Source organism: Camarhynchus parvulus, chromosome 26 (genome assembly GCF_901933205.1).
Source record: "Camarhynchus parvulus chromosome 26, STF_HiC, whole genome shotgun sequence".
Taxonomy (NCBI): domain Eukaryota; kingdom Metazoa; phylum Chordata; class Aves; order Passeriformes; family Thraupidae; genus Camarhynchus; species Camarhynchus parvulus.
The window spans coordinates 6,720,440-6,744,127 of record NC_044596.1 but is presented as its reverse complement, the minus strand read 5'-3'; the positions used below and the strand labels follow the sequence as shown (position 1 = coordinate 6,744,127).

The 23,688-nt window shown below is 42.7% G+C and overlaps 1 protein-coding gene across 2 annotated transcripts; it reads right to left on the bottom strand.

Annotated features, from left to right (window-relative positions):
• Positions 1-447: 447 nt before the first annotated feature.
• Positions 448-23,688, bottom strand: LRIG2 (leucine rich repeats and immunoglobulin like domains 2). 2 transcript variants are annotated; one of them, XM_030965694.1, is made up of 18 exons: positions 23,498-23,688; positions 19,111-19,182; positions 18,561-18,635; positions 17,935-18,069; positions 17,275-17,418; positions 17,001-17,144; positions 16,088-16,231; positions 15,711-15,854; positions 13,484-13,564; positions 12,584-12,655; positions 12,378-12,446; positions 10,740-10,903; positions 9,182-9,502; positions 7,837-8,118; positions 6,161-6,610; positions 5,538-5,687; positions 4,371-4,652; positions 3,246-3,472 (listed from the first exon to the last, which is right to left on the bottom strand). In XM_030965694.1, the coding sequence occupies exons 3-18, from the start codon at positions 18,629-18,631 to the stop codon at positions 3,246-3,248; spliced, it is 2,880 nt and encodes a 959-aa protein (XP_030821554.1). In that variant the 5' UTR covers positions 18,632-18,635; positions 19,111-19,182; positions 23,498-23,688. The 2 variants fall into 2 exon arrangements, with proteins under 2 accessions (XP_030821555.1, XP_030821554.1); XM_030965695.1 differs by lacking the exons at positions 19,111-19,182; positions 23,498-23,688 and having other exon boundaries at positions 448-3,472; positions 18,561-18,631.

Here is a 23,688-nt window from a genome sequence, read left to right as displayed (position 1 = left end):
CAGCATGTCCTGCAGCTGGCATGTGGGAGATGCTCCCACCAACTTGTGCTGACAGTTCATTGCTAGAAAGAAAATCATCTTTTCAGAGGATCCAAAGTACAGGAGGGCAGCATTGGAAAATCAGGAGAAAAGTGTGGGGAGCACAGTGATCTGCAAGGCTCCTGGCACAGAGTTAACACTACCACAGAAGAACCACCCCTCCCCCATTTTCCAAAAAGGGTACAGGTACTTCCTGCAGGAAAACTGAAATGACAATCACAGAATGAGAGAATGGTTGAGATGCAAACACCCTCCAGAGGTCACCTTGTCCAAATCTCAGAGTCCCAGAACCATGTCCAGTTCACAAAGTTTACTCTATTTTTTCCCCCCTATGAAAATTAAATACCACAGGACAAAATATAATTACTCAATTTGCAAACTAACAGAGTTACACTGAATGTTCAATGTATACAGCATTTTATTGTTTGGACATATGTTACAATGGACAAACATATATTACATATGCTATACAAAATGTACATTCTGCTGTGAAAAAAATATAAATAGACAATAGGAAATAGCAAGAGGGAACAGAAGCAGCTTTGCTCTTGCTGCTTCTGACCCCCTTCAGTTCCTGTACCGGTAGTGCTTTGGCATTGATTGAGGCAATTGCTTGTTTTTACTGAAAAAAAGAAAGGCCACTCTGTCCCTCTGCAAAGGGGAAACAAGACACACATGATTTTCTCCTCCAAGTCTACCAAAGAAGTTTTTCCACAGTGCAGCAAAGTGTCACCTACTTACAAGCATCAGCTATTTACAACCAGCTTATAGATTTTAAATGCTCGTGGAAGGATGTAAATGTCTTAATTCAGGATTCAGCTTTTATAGGCCAATCTCTCACAGAAGTCAGAGCAGCTTTAGCTGCACTCTCTGACAGCCAACATAGTCCTGGTACAGACAGTAGCGATTTTAAAGCCCTGACCCAGGACAAGCAGGTCTCATCTACCTAAAGCGAATTCTCTTGCTCCAGGGAGTTGTACCCCAAGTACTCTCAGGGTCTGGATGATGCCAGCTGCACTGTGACAGATGTGTGAGCTCAGCTCCTACAAAGCGAGAAAGGAATGAAAGAAACAGGAATAAGCATTTGCCAAGTGGCGATGAGAGAGCAGCAGCAGGGACGCAGCTTTCCCACTGCTGGGAATCACGGATGCCAGCAGCACCTTGTCCCAGTAGCCTGAGTGACTACTGGCTGAGAGAGCAGCCCAAAATGATAAGGGCTTTGCTGCTGCTATAGTTTCATGGCATGACTTTTTTCGTCTGGATTTAAACTGACAGTGCTGGGTCCCTGCAGCAGGGAGCACTTTGGATTCAGAATAAGCACTGTGCCTTAAATGCTACCTGGGAAGGAAAAGTCTGGAGGAAATAAAACCAGAAAGAAATGAACTGATAAAAAAAAAATTAAGATTTCACCTGTCAGAATCCCAAAATTTACACACCTGTGTTTCTCTCTATTTTACCCAAAGGTCAAGGACAATTGCATCCCCTTTCCACTAAAGCTGCTGTCTACCAAAGCAGCCATGCTGGCTTTGAGAGCATGGGAAGAGGCCTTAAAAATATTTACTCATTTGCAAGGTTTTGACTGTTATTCCTGTCCAAAGAGCCATGGGAAAAGCACCATTAATCCCAGTGTTTCCCCACTCATTTACTCAAATACTTCAGTCTCTAAATTCTGCTGTGATTCTGCACCACTACACCTAACAATTGAGTCGCAAACCTTTCAGTCCAGGAATGGATCAATGGGAATTCTCACATACCTACAACTTAGCTGGGCCAAAAAGGGGTTTCTTTATAAAAATATCACACAGATGGCTTTATTTGGGTCCAAATCCTATAGCTCCAAAGCAGACAGTAGTGACCAGGAAGGAAGCAACTCACTCTAAAGGCGTGTCCACAGAGCAGAATGTACCTGCTGAAAACCCATCCCTGAGGAGTCTTTCAACACATTCTACAAAAAGGGGAATTTTCCCTCAAAAAGAACAACTTTCCAGGAAGCCTTTATAATGTCATTTGTCATCCTCATTTTCTCAGGCACATCTCACTGAAACTATGGAGTCTGAGCTTCCTTTGTGTCAGCAAGATCTTTCAGTAGTGAGGGGTTGCCTGCATGGTATAATTTCTCACCAGTCAAATACTTAAATATTTTGACCACACCAAGATTTAAGGGAACTATTAGTTCAACAATGTAGCCTGATATTTTACAACAGAAAAGGATCAGTGTTTTAAATTCCATATGCCTTTGGCTATGCAGAAGAAATAAGTATTCATCAAGTGCTCTCTCAATTTACCTCATGCTTTTCATCACCACATTCTTTTTAAAAGTTCACTTAACTGTCAGCTAGGAAAAAAAATTCACTGAACTGTCAGCTGGAGACCCTCTCAGCAGATACAATACAAAGGGTTTTTTATAGATAAAAGCTTAGAAAAACCTTGAAATTCTGCTACTATCATGAAATGAATCAGCTTGCAGCCAGGCACACAGTTGTAGGCAACAATGAAATTCATCAATATCACAGTTCTACCACATATCTATAAGTAAATGCACTTTTCAAAACAAAGACAGCTCTATTCCCTCACAAACAAGCTTTCAGTCCCCCCAAGCTCCCCATATGGCTTGATATGCAGCTGTCAAGACTAACAGTATGATACATACTTTGGCATAATAAAAAATAATTTACATTACAGTCAACACATTTATATGCTTAGTGTATACAAAATATTTATAAATGCGAGTTTATTTACAACTAGAGTCCATTATTCATAGAAGAAAACAAGCCCCAAATTCAGACTGGCAACAGACACCTGCCAACAGTCTAAGGAAGGAAAAGCTGGCCAAGAGTTTTACACTTACAGTTCCAGGGGAATTCCATGAGGAGGCCCTGATGGTTTGTTTCCAAGCAGACAAAACACTGAAATAGCTACACACGTTCTCCAGAGCTTTCCAAAACATGCACCACCACAAAGACTGCTTCCAGCATCACACAATCCATGTTTTAATGTTATTTTTGTAGATAGCACTAATTTTCCATGTGTTCTCTGATGCACATTCCCATTTCCAATGGAAAAATTGCAGAAAAAAGGGCATGTGGCATCTCCTCCAAGTACTCTTTAGTACTTGCAGACACATACACAAGCATCTTTGGCCTTGGGGTTAGTACTGAGGTAGTAAATACAGTCAGTCAACGTGGATTTGCTTTCAAGGCTTTGTTTTATGTGGTTTCACTGTGGTCATGAATGTTCCGTGTCCTGTTAAAATCAAAACTCTCCTCCCGCAGCCTCCGGCAGGGCCTGGGCGATGCCTGGTCCCGGCCACTGTTGGCAATACTGTCGCTCCGGAGCGGCTGTGGGGCCTCGTGGGCCAACGGATGGTGCAGGAACTGCGGGTGAGAGCAAGCCAGGTCTTTGCTGCCTCCCCACAGAGGAACCTGGAAGGGCTCTGAGGGAGAAAAATTAGAAGATAAACAGAATCAAGTTCATAGAATCAAGGAATATCCTAAGTTGGAAGGGACCCTCAAGGATCATGGAGTCCAACTCCTGGCCCTGCACAGACACCCCAACAAATTCCACCCTGTGCCTGAAGAGCGTTGTCCAAACATTCTTTGAGCTCTGGCAGCCTTGGGGCCATGACCATTCCCTGGGGAGCCTGGGCAGTGCCCAACCACCCACTGGAGGAAGGACCTTTTCCCGATACCCAATCCAAACCATTCCTGACGCAGCTCCAGCTGTTCCTCAGGTGCTGTCACTGCTCATAAAGAGCAGAGATCAATCACACTGAGATTTTAAAAATATTTGAGCTCTGTGACTCGGCAATTACAATCCTTCTGAGATTATTTTCTCTGGTTTTGAGAGTATATTTTACTAGATGCTCTCCTTTTCCAGCAATCTCTTACAGTAACCAGGAACACACAGAGTTTCAGTGTGAATTTTTAAAAAGGTGATCTGGAAGAAAGTCAACAGAAAAATAACCACTTTAGGGAGTTCTTTGAACTTCAGGCCAGCTCAAACAGAAAGGCTATTTGAATTTCTTACGTGAAGCTCCAACTTTTGGTTAATACATGTCCTTGAAGTATAAGCAAAGGCTCACATTCCACAAACTTAAACCTGCAAATTAAGAAATTCTATCTTTTTAACATCACCCTCTTCAGTCTCAGGTACTGCATGCAAACTGTTGCTTGCTGATGCAACATGGGCATTTGGAGAACAAGTGGTTTAACATGTGAGTTATTCCACGAACTACTGGCACTTGAAGCTGTTTGTCAATAGTGAAGGGCAGCATAACAAAAGCTAAAGTTATTAGGGAATACAAAGCAACAAAAGGAAAAGTGGACACTCACCAATAATCTGCTGGGAAGAGATTTTCTTATCACTTTTTTTGTCATGGTTGGCAAGGAAGATGGGCACATCTCTGTCTGCTAAGAGATTACCCAGAGCATTGGTTTCATTCTGGGTGTGTGCTGTGTAGGTTTCCTTGGGCATCTGCACCATGAGATTCGGGAGGGTTTGATCCAGGGGGTCCTCCTCGGTGATGAAGGTATAGGGACAGTACTCTCGGGTCCGGGAGTAGATGTTGGCATTGTCATAACAATCTGAGCAGATCACTAATGGTGCTGCACCACCTGATGAACACAATGGAAAAATAAAATACTCTCAAAAGGATGAGGATGCCAGATTTCCACAGGCTTTATGTCCTGGTATGAACATTTATTACAGCAGCACAGATTGAAGGGTCTTTTTACAGTTAAGGGAGTAACAGAGTACTTGGCTTGAGAGGTCACATGAGAAATCCCCCAGGTTCCCCCATCCAAATTCTCCACAGCAGTCCCCTTCTGAAGCTGACCAGGGGAACCATAGACATGTTCCCCTATTTCATGGGCAAAAAAGTTCAATGCAGGTGCAGCCAGCTTGAGCACCAGGGTGAAACAGCCTAGAGATTAAACTGGGATACCTGCCCACATCCAGCTTGGACCTCACTTGCCCCTGCATGCCCACACACATCAGAGCTGATGATAAACCGGTCACTTAGATGAGCTGCTTCTCAACTCCTTCCTCATAGAGACTCTAGTGCAGTGGGACTGGGCTGAAGGGACCATGGACGGGTGTGAAAAATTTACACTGAGGATCAATTTTCAAGCCAGCCTATATAACGAGTGATGAGTCCTCAGCATTTTGATGACAAAGAAGGCATCTCTGTAGCTCAATGACATGAACATCCAGAAAATTGCCCAAACAAGGTAGGGAAACAGTGCAGACCCTTCAGTTATAACTGTAACAAGCCAACCAACCTTCAAACAAACCAACCAGCCAACCTTATACCAAGGATAGGAGTCACAGCTAGTCATCTTCCAAGCAAAATCTATTTTCCACCTCTTCTGCCTGGGCTCTTGAGATGCCAAAGGAAAGAAACAGGATAAAGATCTATCTTGACACTTAAGCTGTGAGGATGAGACTGTGCATTGGCATCCTGATGAGGCACTGGCAACACACCTGAGGCCTTTGCTTACCATCTGTGCCTTTGTGCATGTAGCTGCCAGCTGGAGGCATCAGCTGCTGATGGCTCCCTGCCTCCAAGCTACTGTAGCCTTCCTGAGGCTCAGACAGTGTTCCTTGGGAGGACAGGTAGCTGGGAATGTCAGCAGGTAGGTTCATCTCCTCTGCAAGGCAGAATTAACATTGGCAACATTAAACAGTGTGAAGATTTCAAGGTATTACCACCACTATTCCCCACATTAACAAGAATATCCAGAATTTCAACTTGCATGTAGGTATCGTTTTTCTACCTCAGTAATTACAAATCCAGACAGCCAGTTCAAAGCTGACAGGGCCAGAAAGATACTTTACACCTATTATTCCAGGCCCTGAAAACATTTCTAAATTTATTCAAATATCTACTTCCAAACTTTACTGTTTTCCCTCAATGTAGGGCAAACCGAGTGTATAAGGAATAGAATTAGCACACTTCTGGTATTTAAAAGAACTTCTAAAATGGGGGAATTTGAGCAAAACCCTGAAGGGATTTTAGAAGGAAATCTTCAGTTCTTTAATCTTATTCATTTGTAACAAATCCAGAAATTTCAAGTGTTTTGGACTAAAAACAGGACCAGAGATGGTTGATTTGACACTTAACCTGTGTTAGTGATGCTGTAGTCCTCATTCTTTCTCCTCATGTGGTAGATGACGATAACCCACACCAAGGATGTTCCCACCACACAACACACAACAACGATAATCACAATCCCTACTGTTGTCCAGCCATCCTCTTCATGGACAATGGCACTCTGGGAAGAATCACAGTTGGGGGAAGCCAGGACATTTAGGTAAATATGGCCACGCTCAGTGCCTAGTGTGTTGGACATGATGCATGTGTACTTCCCAGCATCCTCCAGTCCTGCATCCACAATGATGAGGAGCTGATTTGCTGCAGCGAAGAAATGCCGTTCGGTGACTGTCAAGGGACCATCGTCCTTGGTCCAGTTCAGGCGAGGGGCAGGGCTGCCACCAGCTATGCACTGCAGGACGGCAGTTTCACCTCGGGTCACTGTCCTGTCCTCCAGGGGCCTCATGAAGGAAGGAGTTTCTGGGACAAAAAGTGAAATTGTAAGATAACTTTAAAGTATCATGGAAAACTATAATGGTTTGGGTTGGAAGGAAACTCAAAGATCATCCTGTCCCATCCCCTGCCATACACAGGGACACCTTCCACTAGACCAAGTTGCTCCAAGCCCCACCCAAGCATCTCGAGCACTTCCTGGGATGGGGCAGCTGCAGTTGCTTTGGGAAACCTGTGCCACTCCAATTCTAAATTTGGCCATAATGTTAAGAGTCTGGAAGGAACTGACCTTCCATTATTACTCAGCATAGTTCACAGGATGGGTCAGCTGGGAAGGCACCATAGTGGGTCATCTGGTCCTACCTCCCTGCTCAAGCAGGGTTATCCCAGAGTACATGGGACAGGATTGCATCCAGGAACATCTCCAGCGAGGGAGACTCCACTCTGGGCAGCCTGTCCCTGCACAGTAAAGAAGTTCTTCCTCACATTCATGCAGAGCTTGCTGTGCATCAGTTTCTGCCCACGGCCTCTTGTCCCATGGCTGAGCAGCACCAAGCAGAGCCAGGTCCATCCTCTGACCCCTCCCTGCAGACACGGACACACATTGATGAGGGCTCCTCTCTGCCATCTTTTCTCAAGGTTGAACAAGCCCAGTTCCATAAGCCTTTCACAGAATCATGAAATCATTTAGGTTTGAAAAGGCCTCTAAGATTATCAAGTCCAACCATTCACCATTTCCTTCTAAGAGTGATGCTCCAGTCCCTTCATCATCTCTGTAGCCTCTGCTGGACTTGCTCCAGGGACTCTGCATCCCTCTTGTCCTGAGGAGCTCAGAACTGAACACAGTACTCCAGATGTGCCTCACTAGGGCTGAGCAGAGGGGCAGGATCACCTCACTGACCTACTGGCAATGCTCTTTCTCATGCATCCCAAGATCCCACTGGTCTTCTTTGTGGCAAGTTTGTTACCTGTGACAAAATTTGCTATAAAGCAACACAAATTACTTGCCTGATCTACACTGCTGGACTAAGATATGCCGCTCAGCTCCCTGCAAAGATCACACTAACTCCAACTCCACCAGGCAGCTCTGCAACTCAGGTTCTAAAGCTTCATTGTGTAAACATCACACCAAGTGCTGCTCCTTGTATTTTAACTTCATTCTCCACCATTTCAACTTGCTACTTATAGCTAAGCTACACTTCCACCTCAGCTGTGCAGGGATCCATCTGCCAGTACAGGCCAGTCACACTTACCCAGCACAGTCAGGGTAGCATTGGCTGACAGTCCCCCTGCGATGTTCTGGGCCATGCAGCTGTAGATCCCCATGTCTTCCATCTTCACATTTGCAATGAAGAACACATCGTCCTCAGGCATGACATGCATCCTCCTCTCTCTTGCAGCAGGGAAGTCTGTGCCACCATCTTTCTGCCAGGAGATCTGTGGGGGTGGGTGGCCCTCAGCAGCACACTCCAGGCGGGCCATGGCCCCGGTGCGGATAGTGAGATCCATGGGAGTTTTCAGGAAAGAAGGGAGCTCTGGAACAAAGGGGACATCAATTCAGCATTTTCATTATCAGGTAAAATGCAGCAAAAGTTCCCCAGTAGAGAGGAAATTTGAAAACATATCTGAAACACTCCGTAAGAGAGAGCAACAGATTCTTCTGAAGAACTGCACAAATTTTCAGTGGTTATTTTTAAGAGCTTTTCTCCCAAAATTTAAATACAGAATCTGCAGTGTTCATAGAACTACAGAAAGTTTTGAGTTGGAAGAGATCCTTAAGACAATACATGCCCAAAGGCAAGGACACCTTCCACTCTCCCAACTTGCTCCAAGCCCTGTCCAGCCTGGCCTTGAACACTTAAGAGGGATGGGGCAGCCACAGCTGCTCTGGGTAACCTGTGCCAACCTCACTGGGAGAAATTTCTTCCTAATATCCAATACAAACGTACCCTATTTCAGTTTAAAGCCATTAAGTTCCTCTAAGATGATGAAGGGAAGAAGATGATTTCTCATGGAAAGAATCAAGGGAAAAGTCTTTGCCACACTTTTCTTCTCTGCTAACAGGGAAGGCAAGCTTCCATCTCATCACCTCTGCTCTGAGGTACTGTGGGGACCAGTGGCCTGCTGACTGATGTGAACATTGTCTTCTTACCTCCCCTTCCCTCAAAAGAAACAATCACGATGGCTAAAAATAAAAAAAAAACTTCACTTTTGACTTTTCAAAGTTTTTAACACTTATTTTCTGATGAGTCTTCCCCAGTTTTACAAACATGTGGGAAAGGTGCTGAGTTCTGAGAAGACAGTAGAGGGAGCTTTTAGTTTAAAGAATTCCACCTCCAATTAACAAAATGAACAACTAATTGTGTTCTAATAAAGCATGGGAGATAAATGCCACTTGTCAAAAAAGTGAACAGAGGCTTTTCATCCACAAAAAAAAATCACCTCTTTCTAGCTTTATAAAATTATGTGTGATACATCTAAATCCCATTGATATTTGCAAGAGTATTTTGGGCCAGCTTTAGTGAAAAATAGACTTGTAGCTACCTAAATGGAGTTTTAGGTTCAGAGTGTTTCTCTTTTTTTACCATTATCACTTACCATTGACAGTCAGCTTGGCTTTGTTGGAATAATTGGAGCCAAAGTGATTGGTGACAATGCACTGGTATTTCCCTTCATCAGTGAAATTCACATTGAAGAGGTGCAGGACAGTGGTGTATTCCAGCACCTCCCCACTTTGCTGCTGGTACCTGGCAAAGTTCTCAACGTCAGCATCATAGAGGACCTCGCTGTCTTTGCGCCAGGCCGTGGCCATGGGGGAGTCACTGCTGCTCACAGCAGTGCACATCAGGGTCACATTTGTGCCTCGCAGGGCCACCGTGGTCTCTGGGTGCACTCTGATCTGTGGTTTAGGGAAATTATCTGAAAAGAAAAGCACGAAGATCAGCTACTTTCCTCTTAAACTTGAATTAATACTGCAAGAAAACTCACTTGAAAGAATGCAAACAAAACCAAAACTTTGGGAACAGATGTCCTGCTTGAGGGGCACAAATTCAGCTATTTTGAGCTGGAAATCAAGCTGTGAAGGAGGCAGAAGAATCAGCATTGAAAACAGTGTAGAAATGTGGTGCTGAGCAGCCCTGCCTTTTGTCCAACTTCTGAAACTTGCTATATTTAGATCACACTCAAAAATCCTGCTCAGCTGAAGAGCCAGACCATTTTATGAAGGACTGAGACTTACTTTCAGATAGTTTAAATACCCTGAAGAGCCCTGAAGTTCCACAAGCACAAAGCATGACAAGCTGGAACTCCACTAACTCATCCCACTCGATGAAAATGATTTCCACATCCATAAATTCAGCCAAGACACTCCCACAGGCACATGCAGAGCTCTGTCAGATGCCACTGTGGTGGTACTGGAGCGGAGAGGTTGATGCATGCACCTACATGAATACTATTGTAGCCTTTGCCACCAAAGCAATGAAAGAATTGCACATACACAAATAACTGTTATAAATTTGCTCACCAGGAAAGGGAAACATCAGGTCTGCCACAGGCTTCTCGCAGACTCTGGGCAAAGAGTTTCAGACCACCATAAACATCACAGTTATGGAGCACCAGAAAATGCGCCAGAGCCTGAACTACTCTATTTTGCCCAGAGCTGCGGCTGTCCCATTCCTGGAAGAGCTCGTGGCCAGGTTGAGCAGGGCTTGGTGCAACCTGTTCTCATGGAAAGTGTCCCTGTCTATGGCAGGGGTTGGAACTGGATGATCTTTAAGGTCCCTTCCAACCCAAACTATTTTATGATTCTGCAATATTCTGCTGGTACGGGCAAGGAGCAGGAAGAAAGTGTCAAACAGACCTTACAAAGCTAAAAGTAGTCATAAGCAGGGAGAATGAAAGCATAATCCTTTCCTACTAGTAAGCTAAATAAATAACAATGCCCAACAGCACTACTCCTTCGGGTTAACTTCAGTGCTCAAACACCATAAAACAGAGCAAAAAGATGCAGAATTAAACCCCAAACATACAGCAGACTCAGGGATGTACATGGGCACCATGGCCAGGACCAAGTACCTCCCCAGAACTACAGCCTGATTTCAGCTACAAAACTTGTGTTACTGTGCTTTTTATATCAAAAGTCACTAAAAATACAAACCACAAACAAAGTCATCAAGGTCCACACTGAGAAGGCTTTGTCCTGCCAACCACTCAGGGTGAGCACAGCTGACACTGACAGCCTGCAGCAAATGGTTCTCACTGAGCCACTGGGGCAGCCATTTCAACTGGCAATCACAAAGCAAACTGCTTGTGTTCAACACTCTGCAGAAACAGGGCAAAACAAAAGGGTGAGTGAAGTTTATTTCACATGCATACATGTGATTTCACACAGCAAAGCAACTTAAAGCATACACATACAGACATATATTTACAGTATTATTTTATACTTACAGGTATTCATTATAAAATCTTGAGTATTTATGCTAGAATCAGTCCCCCTATATCATAATTAAAATCTAACATTTCATTTTAACCCTGGAGAATATAAACTCAGAGTTTCAACTTCTAAAAAACAATCCCAAAACCACTAAGCCTGTCTTTACAATTATCTCATCCCTCTTTAAAGCAATTAAAAGAACACAACACTGCAGTGCAGCTCCATGTTTCAAACTAAACACAACTGCCATTATGAAATGAGCAAAAGCCTCAATTCTCATTTTAATGCCAGCGGATAAATATTTAAGGCCAAAAGTGATTTGTTTCATACAGATATCAACTGCAGCTCGTTTTCTCTGCTCCACAGAAAACCTACCAACAGAAAGCAATGATGGGTCTCTTCTTTCCTACCATCTGCTTTCAAAGTTTCCCAAGTATTATTACTCATTCGCTGGAGAGCCAGACGCCACCTCTGAACTGACTTCAGGACATGGGGGCTGAGTTTTATTTGCCATACTCCAAATATGAGTTTGACTGACTTGAGACAGTCTAGCATTTAATAAGAAGTGATCTAGCCTAAGATGCAGCCAGTCATGGGAGAAAAGAGGCCAAACAAGCCAGGATTCCATCCTACTCTTTGCCTGCACATATCAATGACTCATCACTTTTAAAATACATCAGAGAACGCAACTTTAATACCTGAAATAGTCTCCTCACAGCAGCAGATCTTGCAGACTAAGTCCATCTGGCCAAGGTTAACTAATGGAGTAGTAAACAGTTTTAGACCAGATTACAACAGTCAGAGACTTTATCTCACAGAAAGGACCGCATTACAGTAGTATTAGTCTTGGGTGCGAAGGTCATTTCACATTATACTACTTCAGATGTCTGAAGACCACAAGAGACCCTATCAGCTTAAACATCTGCTAAGCACGTAGAAAATACTGTCTAGCTGTGAATTTTAAAGCCTTTCCCTAGCCCCCAAAAATAGGAAGAAAAGACCAGGATTTGCTAATCCCCCTGAGAGATTCCTGATGAATTATTTGTTTTGTTCACTGCCTACATGCAGCACTGAGCCTGCTGCAAAATCAGAATAGGAAAAGCTTAATGGTTCAGTACTGCAAGAAAAAGTTAACTCCTCCTAATTGCAAATAAGGAAATACAGTTGAAGATTTTATCAAACCTTAAATCTGAATATTCTGCTACCAACTTTGAGTTGATATTTTACCAGCATTGCTGCAAATATTTCATGATGAAAGCAGGCACACTTCAGACAACTTCAAACAACCCTACAATGGCTGAAGAATTCTTTCCAAGGTAGGGCTTGTAAAGAATCTCTAAATAATTGTTATGAACTTACAGCTCCTTCAGCTGAGCCTGGGCAAAGGCATTTTCTTGGATGGACATTATTGCATTGTTGCTTAAATCTCTGTAAGTTAAGCAAAGAGTACAATGAGGAGTCAGTGTGATTTCATGCTGCCTTCAGTTAAATACTTGAAAATCTCACAAAGAGCACAAGACCAAAGTTGACAAATAATTAGGAGTTCTACAAATTAAAATACTTACAGATGTTCAAGTCCTTCGAGACCAGAGAATGCTTTTTTGGTAATTGACTTAATTTGGTTTCCCTGCAAGATTCTGAAAATAAAGGCCCAGAAACCAGTCTGAATGTCAATATGAGTTCAGAAACAAGACCCAAAAGAAATACCCTATGATGCTTAACTACATTTTTTTCAATGGTAGTTGAGATACAGGACTAAATACTATTCTTTTTAGCTTAAAGGCTCAACTATTTTTCCTGAGAACAGGGCTTCTTTTCTATTTTTAACTTAGAGATTTGGATCAGAAATGTGTCAGAAGATAATTTAAGTCAGGAGGATGAAAGAGCAATAAGTAGAACTTGGGAATGGAGCAATAACTTCCTAATACCAACCGGCTACCACCATACAACTTCTGGGACCGCACCCTCACACCAGGCTATTTGTTATAAACAAAGTTTGTAACTACACAGGATGGAACTTCCCAGAAAACACGTGGCACTGGATAAAAAGTGCACAGTCTAAGTATCAAGCAGTTTGTTAATGCAATAGTGTTTCAAATTTGCTCAAAAATACTTTGTATTTTGGGGTTGTTTTTTTGATAAGTAGTAACTTTTACCCAAACCAAAGAAACACAAAAAATGACAATCACCACACAGAGGGAGTGAGGTATTCAATAATAAATGCAGTCAAATACTTATGCTTCATCTCATCAAATTGGTGCTGTAAGGAAATGCAGTGCTACATGGATCTGATGCCCCTGAACAAGGAACCCAGGACTACATCGAGTGGTTGTTACACACAAGTGGAAACACTGTGAGAAAGACTTTCTACCTCATGTCATTGACTGACAATTACTTAATATTTTGCACTCTCCCTCTCTGCATGCCTGGGAAATGCTGTTGCTCCCCTAATTTGTAATACATACAGTTTATCCAGCCTGCTGAGTCCCACAAAAGCTTCATTTGCATCTTCTATGGCCCAGGAGATCTCATTGTTCCGCAAGTCCCTGCAGGAGAAGACATTTCTCAGAAAGAAGACTTGGAACATCATTCTAACCAGGGCTAGTGGTGAGCTGGGGAAGACAGGCCAGCTATGGGGCTCTGGCACACCTGGAAGGTCTCAAATCTTTTACAAAACTAAACTTGTCAGGAAATAAATTTCTCACTTCAGAGGGGTAAAAGGGAAAACTTCATGGTAAGTGCTGCAGTAAGCATGACAAACAAACTGCGCAGCAGAACTTCTTGATGTGGCATTTAAGGAAAGCCCCAGTCTGACCAGTACTTTTCATGTGATGGACTATATGCCAGGAGCTGGGAGAGGCTTTTGAAGCAAGTTGGTTCATGTAAGAGAATTAACCAATACACCAGCAGCATTAACCTTCACAAGTAACAGGCTTATACCAGCATTAGCATATTAAGGAATTACACCCAGACTACAGTGTAGGCCTGCCAGGCACACCGTGGTGGCTTTTTCAAGATGAAGTTGATATTCTGCTCACAAATCTTTTTATCAGCTAATGGTATTTCTGGTTGACCTCAGCATAGCACTTCAGCCCCTCATGGAGAAGAAAGGTCTGAACAGCAAAAGCAATAGAGCAATACAGTTTGGAGAGGATTAAATGCTCTTCAGAAAGAAGATGAAATAAATTCACTTGCATTTTTAGCCTGAATGGCATGGACTGAGCCAAAAGCAGCTGTTTTGATACCACCATGCATAGAGAGGAGTGTATTTAAAGGAAATCACGCTAATAAAAAATAGTCTGCCCTGTGTTTTACCTGATATTCTACAAACAGCTAGACGAAGCTTCCAAACAAGTCAACTGACACAAATCTAGCTGCATACACAGGCAACTGTATATACCACTCATATAAGCACCTCTTTCCCTGTGCTAATGAGGGGAAAATGAAGGATCTACTTTCCCATTACGTGAGACTGTAAACTGTGTAGAACACCATTGTGGAAGAGACTGGGATCAACCTCCAGGATATCATCAGTGGTAACAACAATTTTCTTACTTTTCTTACTCTGAAATATGGAAGTCCTGTTAAAACCACACACAGAAATATGTACACCAGCTGTAGCACCAAACAACCAGCACACAATCAACAATGGAACTAAAACCACATGGTATCTCTCATTTTTTGAGGTATTTTTACACTCCACTACTCAGACCACTCAGCAAAATGAGTGAGCAGCCCAAAAGAAAACCCCTCATTGTGTGAGAGAGGAGTTGGCTCCTCATGCCTGGCTGGGCACTAATGCTTGGAGCCTTGTTAATCATCCCTGCTCTCCATCCTGCACATTCCAGTCCCAAAGCAAAGGGTCAGGCCCTCACTGTTGACACCCCTGAAAGCCCAGGACAACTTACTAATTAATCTGCTCTTGTTCATTTTCATGCTACTCTAAATCTAAGAAATTAGGTTTAATTATTTCATTAAAAGGTTGTATTAAGGTTAACAGAGTATGACTTACTGCATGAATCTCTCTGGTGAATTTGCTTATTTAAGCGTTTATTTAATGAAGTGACAGAGGGGTTATGAATTTTCACTCCTTTCTCAAGTACTGTTGTTTAAGATAATTATAACTGTTCAGATCTACTTGGGACAGGACTGGATCTCTTCAGAAATATCCAAGATCTGCCAGAAAAAATCCTGGCAAGTGCAAAGCTGTGCCTTAAACAGCAAGAAGCAACTCTACACCCCCTGTTATGTTTGTGAGGTCAGAACATGAGCAAGATAGGTTAAACCACACCCTCTACAACACAGAAAGGTTCAGGCCTTGCTTTCTGAGGTTCCAAACCTAAGGAAACCCTCTAGAATAAAGAGCTCCAGGCTATTTGCTCCACAACTGGATACACAAGGTACCCACACCTCTCAGAAGCCACAGGACACACATCTGAGCACCCAAGGTCACCAAGTCATTGTTTCTTACTACCTCTGCAATTGAGCAGTTGGCTTGTTTTAGCTGGGCTGGAATTCTGTCATCTTGGCAAGCCAAAAGATTATCAGCCCTTCCACACCTGCAGGCAGGACAGCACCAACAATGATCTCAGGCTCCCACAGTGCAATATCCATTGTCTCTACTTCCAAAAGCTCCACTTAAACTAAAATAGCACTAAACTGAAACTTCTGTTTGAAGTTTTCCGTACTTACAAGGTTTGAAGATTTGTCAGACCTCTAAAGACACCATCAGCAATGTGATTAATGCGATTGTCACCCAGGTTTAGCTTCTCCAATAAACCAAGTCCCAGAAAGGCAGATTCCTTGAGGCGAGTGAGCTGATTGTATGACAAGTCTCTGAAAACATTCAACACACACTTTAAAGGCATGCAGGGGGACTAATTATTAAGATACTATCTGACTTGATTAACTATTGTGTTCTAATTTCTCTAACAGAATACTTATAATTAAAATACAACATCATCATGGGCCTAGCAAGGAAATTGAGTACTTCCTTCAGTAATTCATTCTTGCCAATCAATAACTGCAACATTTCAAAAATCCCCAATAAATAGTAGCCCAGGACTTACAGCTCAGCAAGTCTTTGGCAGAATTCCCATGCATCTGGGCTGATCCTGGTAATGGCATTCTGGCTAACATAGAGTTGTTGCAATGTCCGCAGCCCATACAGCCAGCCCTTGTTTACTTCTGTTAAGTTATTATGTTCCAGTTCTCTAATGAATTAGACGGAAAAAACATTTGCCAAATAGATAATCAATGAAACATCTACTTACAAAATTTCACCTTACGGATGTCAAAATTATTTATTAACTTTAAGCCTCAGACAACACAAAATGCATTATTCTTTCAATCCTGTTGAATTTTAAAAAAGCAACTAAAGTATATGAAGAACTGAGTAACTAAACACCAGCTTCAGGGATGAGTGGCAGAAACAAAACTATAGTCTCTATTCTCAAAAATAACTTCTTAAAAAAGAAGTCTTTTGCTAACATCGCATCACACATCCTTGTGTTCACACTGTCAAAGTCACGGAGGAAAGAACAACCCCATGTTATGGGGATTGCAAATAAAAACCAGCAAAAAGCAACTACAGAGACAAACATTCTTGATCAACATGTAGGAAGAAGCTGGAAAGAGGACCAATATAAAGGAATCACAAGACTGGTTTGTGTTGGAAGGGACCTCAAAGATCTTCCAATTCCAGCTCCCTGCCATGGGCAGGGACACCTTCCACTAGACCAGGTTGCTCTATTCAACCTATTCAGCCCTATTCTACCTGGCCTTGAACACTTCCAGGAATGGGGAAATGTATCTTAGCACTTCTGAAGTAACCAGACATGACATAAAAATAATGGGAAAACTCTTTTCCTATGATTTTGTCAATATCTCAGCACAGCCTTGATGTAAGGGAAACCGTACAGGACACAACCACCCAGAGCCATTTTCTTTATGCTAAAATACTCCATAACCAGGCATACTCACAATTCCTCTATATTACCCAGGCCAAAGAATGCTCCATCCATTAGTCTGCTAATCCCATTGCGCTGCATTTTCAAGGATTTTAAGGATTCCAATCCTTGGAATGTAAGACTTTCCACTATTTTAATCCGGTTCCTTTTCAGTTCCCTTTCATAAAGATGACAGTCAAATATTAAGACACCTTGCAACAAGCATCACTGTGTGAAAGTCAAGAACATGCTGAGATTAACAGCTCAGCTGTAAATGTTGTTTGGATGTTTTCAAGACTGTTACTTACAGAAACTGCACATGAGGCAATCTGAAGATCTTTGGTGGAATCATACTAATCCTATTTCTGTTCAGTTTTATCACCATTAGTGAGCTAGATAAGTTATCAAGGCAACCTGCTTCTAGAGTAGTTATTCTGTTGTTACTCAGATTCCTAAGGAAGAAAGGAAGGAGGTCTTTCAGAACACAGAGAATTTGATGAACACAATGGCACAAGAACCTCAGAGCAACCACTGATTAACAGAACCCAAGACCCTTGCAAAGTCACATGAGAAATCTAAATCACCAAGCTAAATCCTTTTTCCCAAAGGAATAGGTGTGAGGAGCTGATTTTTACAGCATGTCCATGCTTTAGTTAGAAGCGGTTCACACAATGTCCACAGTGATCTACTCAAACAGGGCAGAAATTATTCCCTGTCCCCGATGGCTTATGTACCTACATTCTGACAACAGCAATTGCTGTTTTCCGTGTTATTTGGGAAAATACAATACAAATTGGTATGAAAACTATTTTATTTCAAGGACATCTGTAGCTCCATTAAGCACTGCTACCAGCTCAAAGCTGTGTAAGGATGTCAACTTTAAGACACTAATTTAAGAGTAAATAAGGTCTCCAACACTCTCATTGCAGAGCCAGGAATGCCAGAGACAGAAGATCATTCATACTTACAGGTACTTCAGTTGCATTCGTGGAAAGGAAGAGGCTTTAATTTCTGAGATATGATTAGAACTAAGATCTAGGTTTTCCAATGAAAGGTAGACCTGGAGTTGCTCAGCATTTATTTCTGGAATGGTATTGTGCACCCTGAAAAAGATCAGCAATAAATATGATTATCACAGCATCTCATCCTTCTGGATGCACAGCTGAAACAGCAAGAGGATTCGGTATATCAACAGTACTAGTGAGCTTCATGAATGAGACATGCATAACATGCTTACAAAAGTGTTGATTCCTAAAGCAATACTGCAAATCCAAGAGCTATTTGCCACCATGACAGATTTGCCAATATGAACAGATTCAAATTCTGAGGCCTACAGATGAGTGGGAAGTTCCTGGACTGAATCCCACCCCTTCAAAGCTGCCTGCCTTGGTTGACTGCATTTTATTGGTAATTTAGGGTGACTTGATTGTCCAACTGATTTGTATTTCTTTAAAGAGTGCTTACATGTTCCCTGATGCTCTTCATGTGAGCAGTAGTTCAAGAAAAAAGATGTTTTCCTACAATTTGATAGCAGAACCCTAATATGGTTCTCCCATTTGTTAAACAAGAAAAAGGCAGATGAGCTATTACTTACAATGAAAGAAGAGTTATATTGGAAGTTGTTTCTCCAAAATATGGAATTTCACTTAGCTCATTGTAATTCATTTTCCTTAAATAGAGGGCAAAAAAAATTACTGACACTTCAAAGAGGAGAAAAATCCTTCTGTATACAGAAATAATACATATCAATGCATTTAAAAATTTTACTGTATTAACAATACTTAGCAGTTGACAAAAAAGATTCCTCAAGAGCTCAAATACTAACAACTTGAACAGTGAAACATGCTAGCTTTTCTCATTTTCATGGATACTATTATTTCTCTTTCATTTAAAATCAGCTATAGCCAAAACAAATACTCCTCATTTCTCTTTAAAAACACTGGTCTTCTGCTCTTTCATGGGAAAGATTTCTGCTCACAACACAATAGTTTTATACATAAAATGTGCTGCCAATATGAAGCATCAATTTTTAATTAATTTGCACTGAATATTTCTGCAAGACAGACCAGGTATCTTGACATGCAATAAAACATTCTAATTAGAAAGGATATCTTTAGACTTTATCCTCATAAAAAATAACTTACACTTCTTGGAGAGTAGGGACAGACAAATCAATGCTCCAATTGGATGATAATAAATGATTATGACTTAAATCCCTAGAGAACAGAGAAAAAAGTTATTTAGTTCCTGGAATAATAATAATAATAAAAAAGCTCAACAAACCCAAAACATGTATACGTTATGCAATCTCAAGTTTGAAACTGCATTTATGTATTTTATACAGTTGCTCCTTCACTAAAGAAAAGAGCTTGTTTTAGTGGTCAGTCACAATTAAAAGTCTAAACAGTTCTGTTTGTCTGTTCGAATAAAAAAACTTTAGTTAAAGCTTCTTGATAGGAACATTGTACTTGACCAGCAAATTTTGGCTTTAATCCAGAGCTTTATTAACAACATTAGTCCACTACAAGAAAGAAAAACTTTGCGGGGACATAAGAGTAATTTCTTACAAAACACCCGTTATTGAACTGCTTCCATTTTCTCAGCTTTCCAAAGATGCTGACTAGCCAAGGCAGGTTTATTTTAATGGAACAATATACACAGAATTCCCAAACAAGCTGAAGTAGAGAACCCTGAGGCTGGGAATCTTGCAAACAGATGCTTTAGCACCAGCTGGTTTTACTTCTAAGAATCAAATGCAGGAGTTGGACTCTTTCAACGGGCAAGAGTCATTAAACCCAGCTTTAATGCTCACATTGGGTGCTGGTGCTATTCCCATTGCTCTAACTTTACACAGTATCTTAGTTTTGCCTTGGACTTGGTGCATAAATGCAACAGCTGCATCCATTTCCGAGCACGGGCTGCCTCTAGTCATGATGGACCAAAAAAATCAGGTTTGTGATGGAAACCCAGTCCCAGCCACACCAGAAAGGACAGGCAGATGTCAGTCCAAAAGGTGAAACCAACCCATCTATGTGACATTTTGCTGGTACAAGTCCAGCACAGAGGTGAATCTCCGAAAGCTCACGCCAAGAACCTGAATCATTGTGTATCAGGCAGGCAGCAGCTATGCTGACACAAGAGACAAAATCACACTTTGCAACCAAAACTCTGTTTATCTGTTAAAATGAATATTAAAATGCAAATGAGTATAATTCAAAATATTTCCACTGACAAGCAGGTTTGGACAAGCCACAGCATCCACACACTCCTCTGTTTGTGCAATAGCTTTGGGCCTGTGCTTGACTCCAAATACACCAAGGGCCAAACTTGATCCTGCAAAAATCATTAAGTCCAATTCCTGGTCCAGAACAGGTCAACCCCAAAATTCCACCACATGCCTAAGAGCATTGTCCAAACACTCCCTGAGCTCTGGCAGATTATTTTTGATCTGTAAGACCACAACCTACTAAAAGACAACATGGACTGACAATTGACAGACTACAGTATAGTTACAGTTGTTAACTTTCACTCAGGTTCAGTGTAAAGATTCTGCTGAATTATTAAAATCCTGGGTGTCGTGGCAAGTCAGGCAGCTAATGTATTCTTTTAATTACACCAGGATGCAAATTATACAGATAGAGCAGTGTGGGTTTGGAAACAATTGGAAAAAAAAGACTCAAGAGAACCTGGAGAGAAGAACTGCAGCCAGTTGCAGAACTATTCTGCAGCTCTGCCTCGTCAGTACATGTGGTAATTAAGCCAGGCCTAAACACTAGGAAAAACACAAAAACAACCAAGCATGAGCTGCTCCTGAGCAGGCTTCCCACCTCAGGGGGCTGAATGCTCAAGACACTCTCTCCAGCTGCCCACATTCCCCTGAACCCTGCTCAACCCAAGCCTCTGGGCATCCGCAGGAGCCTGGCACAGACAGGTGGAGGGAAATATGATCCCAAATCCCAGCAGTAGACTTTCCTGAATTTTTCAAACATGCAGGCACCCAGCCAGTGCTGGCAGTCTAATCTTGGAGCAGAATGTTTAACCAGAGCAGGAAGTACTAAGCCATGCTGTTTCCAAAGAACCAGTGCGCAACAGATGGAGGAAGGAGACAATGGACATGGAAGATAACGCTGCACCCCTCAAGGTGCGCAGATACTCCACTAATGAGCAAAACCAGGCCACGGGTTCTGAGCCAGACCAACCTGTATGTCAGGCACAGCTAGTGGACACTGACATACATCTTGGAAGCAAGATTAATACACATAGAAAACTGAAACTTGATTTTTCTAAGGCTTTCAGGAAGACTATAATAGAATATGTTAACTGGGTAGGGAACCTACAACAATCTTTTAGTCCACCTGCCTGACTACTTCAGGACTGACCAAAAGTTAAAATTATTCAGGACACTGAATTCCTCCAAATTCCTCCTAAATACTGACAGCCATGGGGCCAAGGTGATGAGGATGTGCTAACATCCAGTTATCCCCCTTAGAAACCTACTGTCGAAATACTGACTTAGAAATTAAGATTTTAATTCAGAAAGCACGGGAAGTATTTTTCTATTCTTACTCAGATTTGGACTACAATGAAGTTTTCATTACAAGAAGTCTTCTTTCAAGAAGCTGGGTAGAGTTGATATTTAAAGTGATTCTGACATTATTTATATCTACATTCTGTTACTAATGCTTTTCTTTTTCAAACAGACCAACTGATCACAAAAAACAGAATTAAATACAATGGCTGATTTTCTGTGTTCAGAGATCATTCAATCACACAGCTAAGATTCCTGCTATTCTGGAGAACCAGATGCCATTCCCTTGTTCTGGAAAAGCCAAAACCAAAGAACCCATCCTTTAAGCAGCCTTTGTAACTGGGAGGCCCAAGCTGTGCAGAATACAGAGCAAACACGCAAAATTTGTATTTTAGAGATTCATCTGGTATTGTATATAACATCATCTAAACATTCATTTTGAGCTTAAATGGTACTCATCTCTTAAGTAAATAACACAGAACACACATACCAAAGTGATTATGGATAATGAAGAATGATCCTAATTCAGCCAAGCTGAGCATACTGCGGCACTGTAGAGGTGTTGATGCAGAATGCAGGCAGCCAGTTGAGCTCACCCAAAAAATCTACTGTGAACAGAACCTGCTGAACTAATTAACTGATACCTGAACAACTACTATTCATCGTCTGTCTGGTTACCAGGATACATAAACACACCTGCCACTATGGGACTAGAGGCAGTGACCACCAGCATTGTGCTTCTCTCTGCTCCTACACACAGGGCTGGCATTCCTTACTCTACAGAAACTAATGTTAAGAGGCAGACATACAAAAAAAAAATTCATAACTCCCTAACTTCACAACGCTTTTCATCACCTACCAGGCTAGCCACAAAACATATATAACTTCAGAGGCAAAATGAAGTTAGTTTCCTGAGCACTTCCGTCATGAAAACCAAGTTCTGTTCTGCTGGCTTCAATAAAAACAAAAAGTGAAAATAAAACCAACCTGCACACACACACACTGGAAGCACCACCTGCAAGTAATTAGAGAATTAGGAAAAAGAAGAATTTTTAGTCCTCAGTGCCAGTTGAAATGGTATCACAGAACTAATAGAGAAAAGCACATCAGGGACTTGATCATGTGAGAAAAATTAGGCTTTGATTAATTTTAAACAGCGGGTATACATTATAGCTCATTTAGATTCAGAACTGCTAGAGTAGTACTAGCGAAGAAAAAACATCACCCATGCTTCACGTGCCAAAATCCTGAAAGCCACAACAGAGGATAGACACAGAATGGATAAAGAGCAGCTCTGAGGAGGACTTGGTGATGTTGGTGGATGAGAAGCTCAACAGAAACGTGCATCTGCAGCCCAGAATATCCCCCCACCCCCACCACGAGCCCTGGGCTGATCCCCCAGCATGAGCAGCAAAGGAGGGGGCGATTCTGCCCCTCTGCCCCGCTCAGGTGAGACCCCACCTGCAGAGCTGCCTCCCCACTCTGGGGCACCACTGCCGGGTGCTCTGCCCGCAGCCCTCCGGGCTCCGTGAGAACATCCCGCGGACAAAATCACAGAATCTATCAGGTGGGAAAACACCTCCAAGATCATTGAGTGAAACCTATGACCAAACACCACCCTGTCAATCACACCACAGCACTGAGTGCCACGTCCAGTCGTTCCCTGAACACCGCCACCTCCCTAGGCAGCCCCTTCCAATGCCTAATCACCCTTTCTGTGAAGAAATTCCTCCAGATGTCAAACCCGAACCTCCCCAGGCACAGCTGAAGACTATGTCCTCTTGTCTTACCGCTTGTTATCTGGGAAGAGAGCCCGGCCCCCAGCTGGCTGCACCCTCCTGATAAGAGTTACAGAGCGAGATAAGGACACCGAGCCCCGAGCCCTGCCGGCCCTTCAGCCCGGGCCTCGCACCGCCCCCGCCGCCGGGCCCGCACCCCCGCCAGGCCGAGACCTGCGCACAGCCCACCGCCCGTCCGGCCCCGCAGCCCCCGCGCTCACTCACAGCCCCGTGGTGCCGGCGGGCAGCGGCGGAATCCTCCGCGGGCCCGGCCCGTTGGGCAGGCGCTGCCGGCTGCAGTCCAGCAGGCCGCGGCGGCACGAGCAGGGCGCGGCGCAGGGGCTCAGCGGCGGCCGCCTGCGCACATAGCGCTGCCGCCGCTAGCAGAAGCAACGGCAGCAACGGCGGCAGCAACG

Coding starts and splice junctions, on each gene's coding strand:
- LRIG2 (XM_030965694.1), bottom strand. CDS start 18,631: ATGAATTACAATGAGCTAAGTGAAATTCCATATTTTGGAGAAACAACT. Junction 17,419..17,934: donor CGAATGCAACTGAAGTACCT/GTAAGTATGAAT, acceptor TTTCTTCCTTAG/GAATCTGAGTAACAACAGAA. Junction 9,503..10,739: donor CCTTGATGACTTTGTTTGTG/GTTTGTATTTTT, acceptor TTTTCTTTTCAG/ATAATTTCCCTAAACCACAG.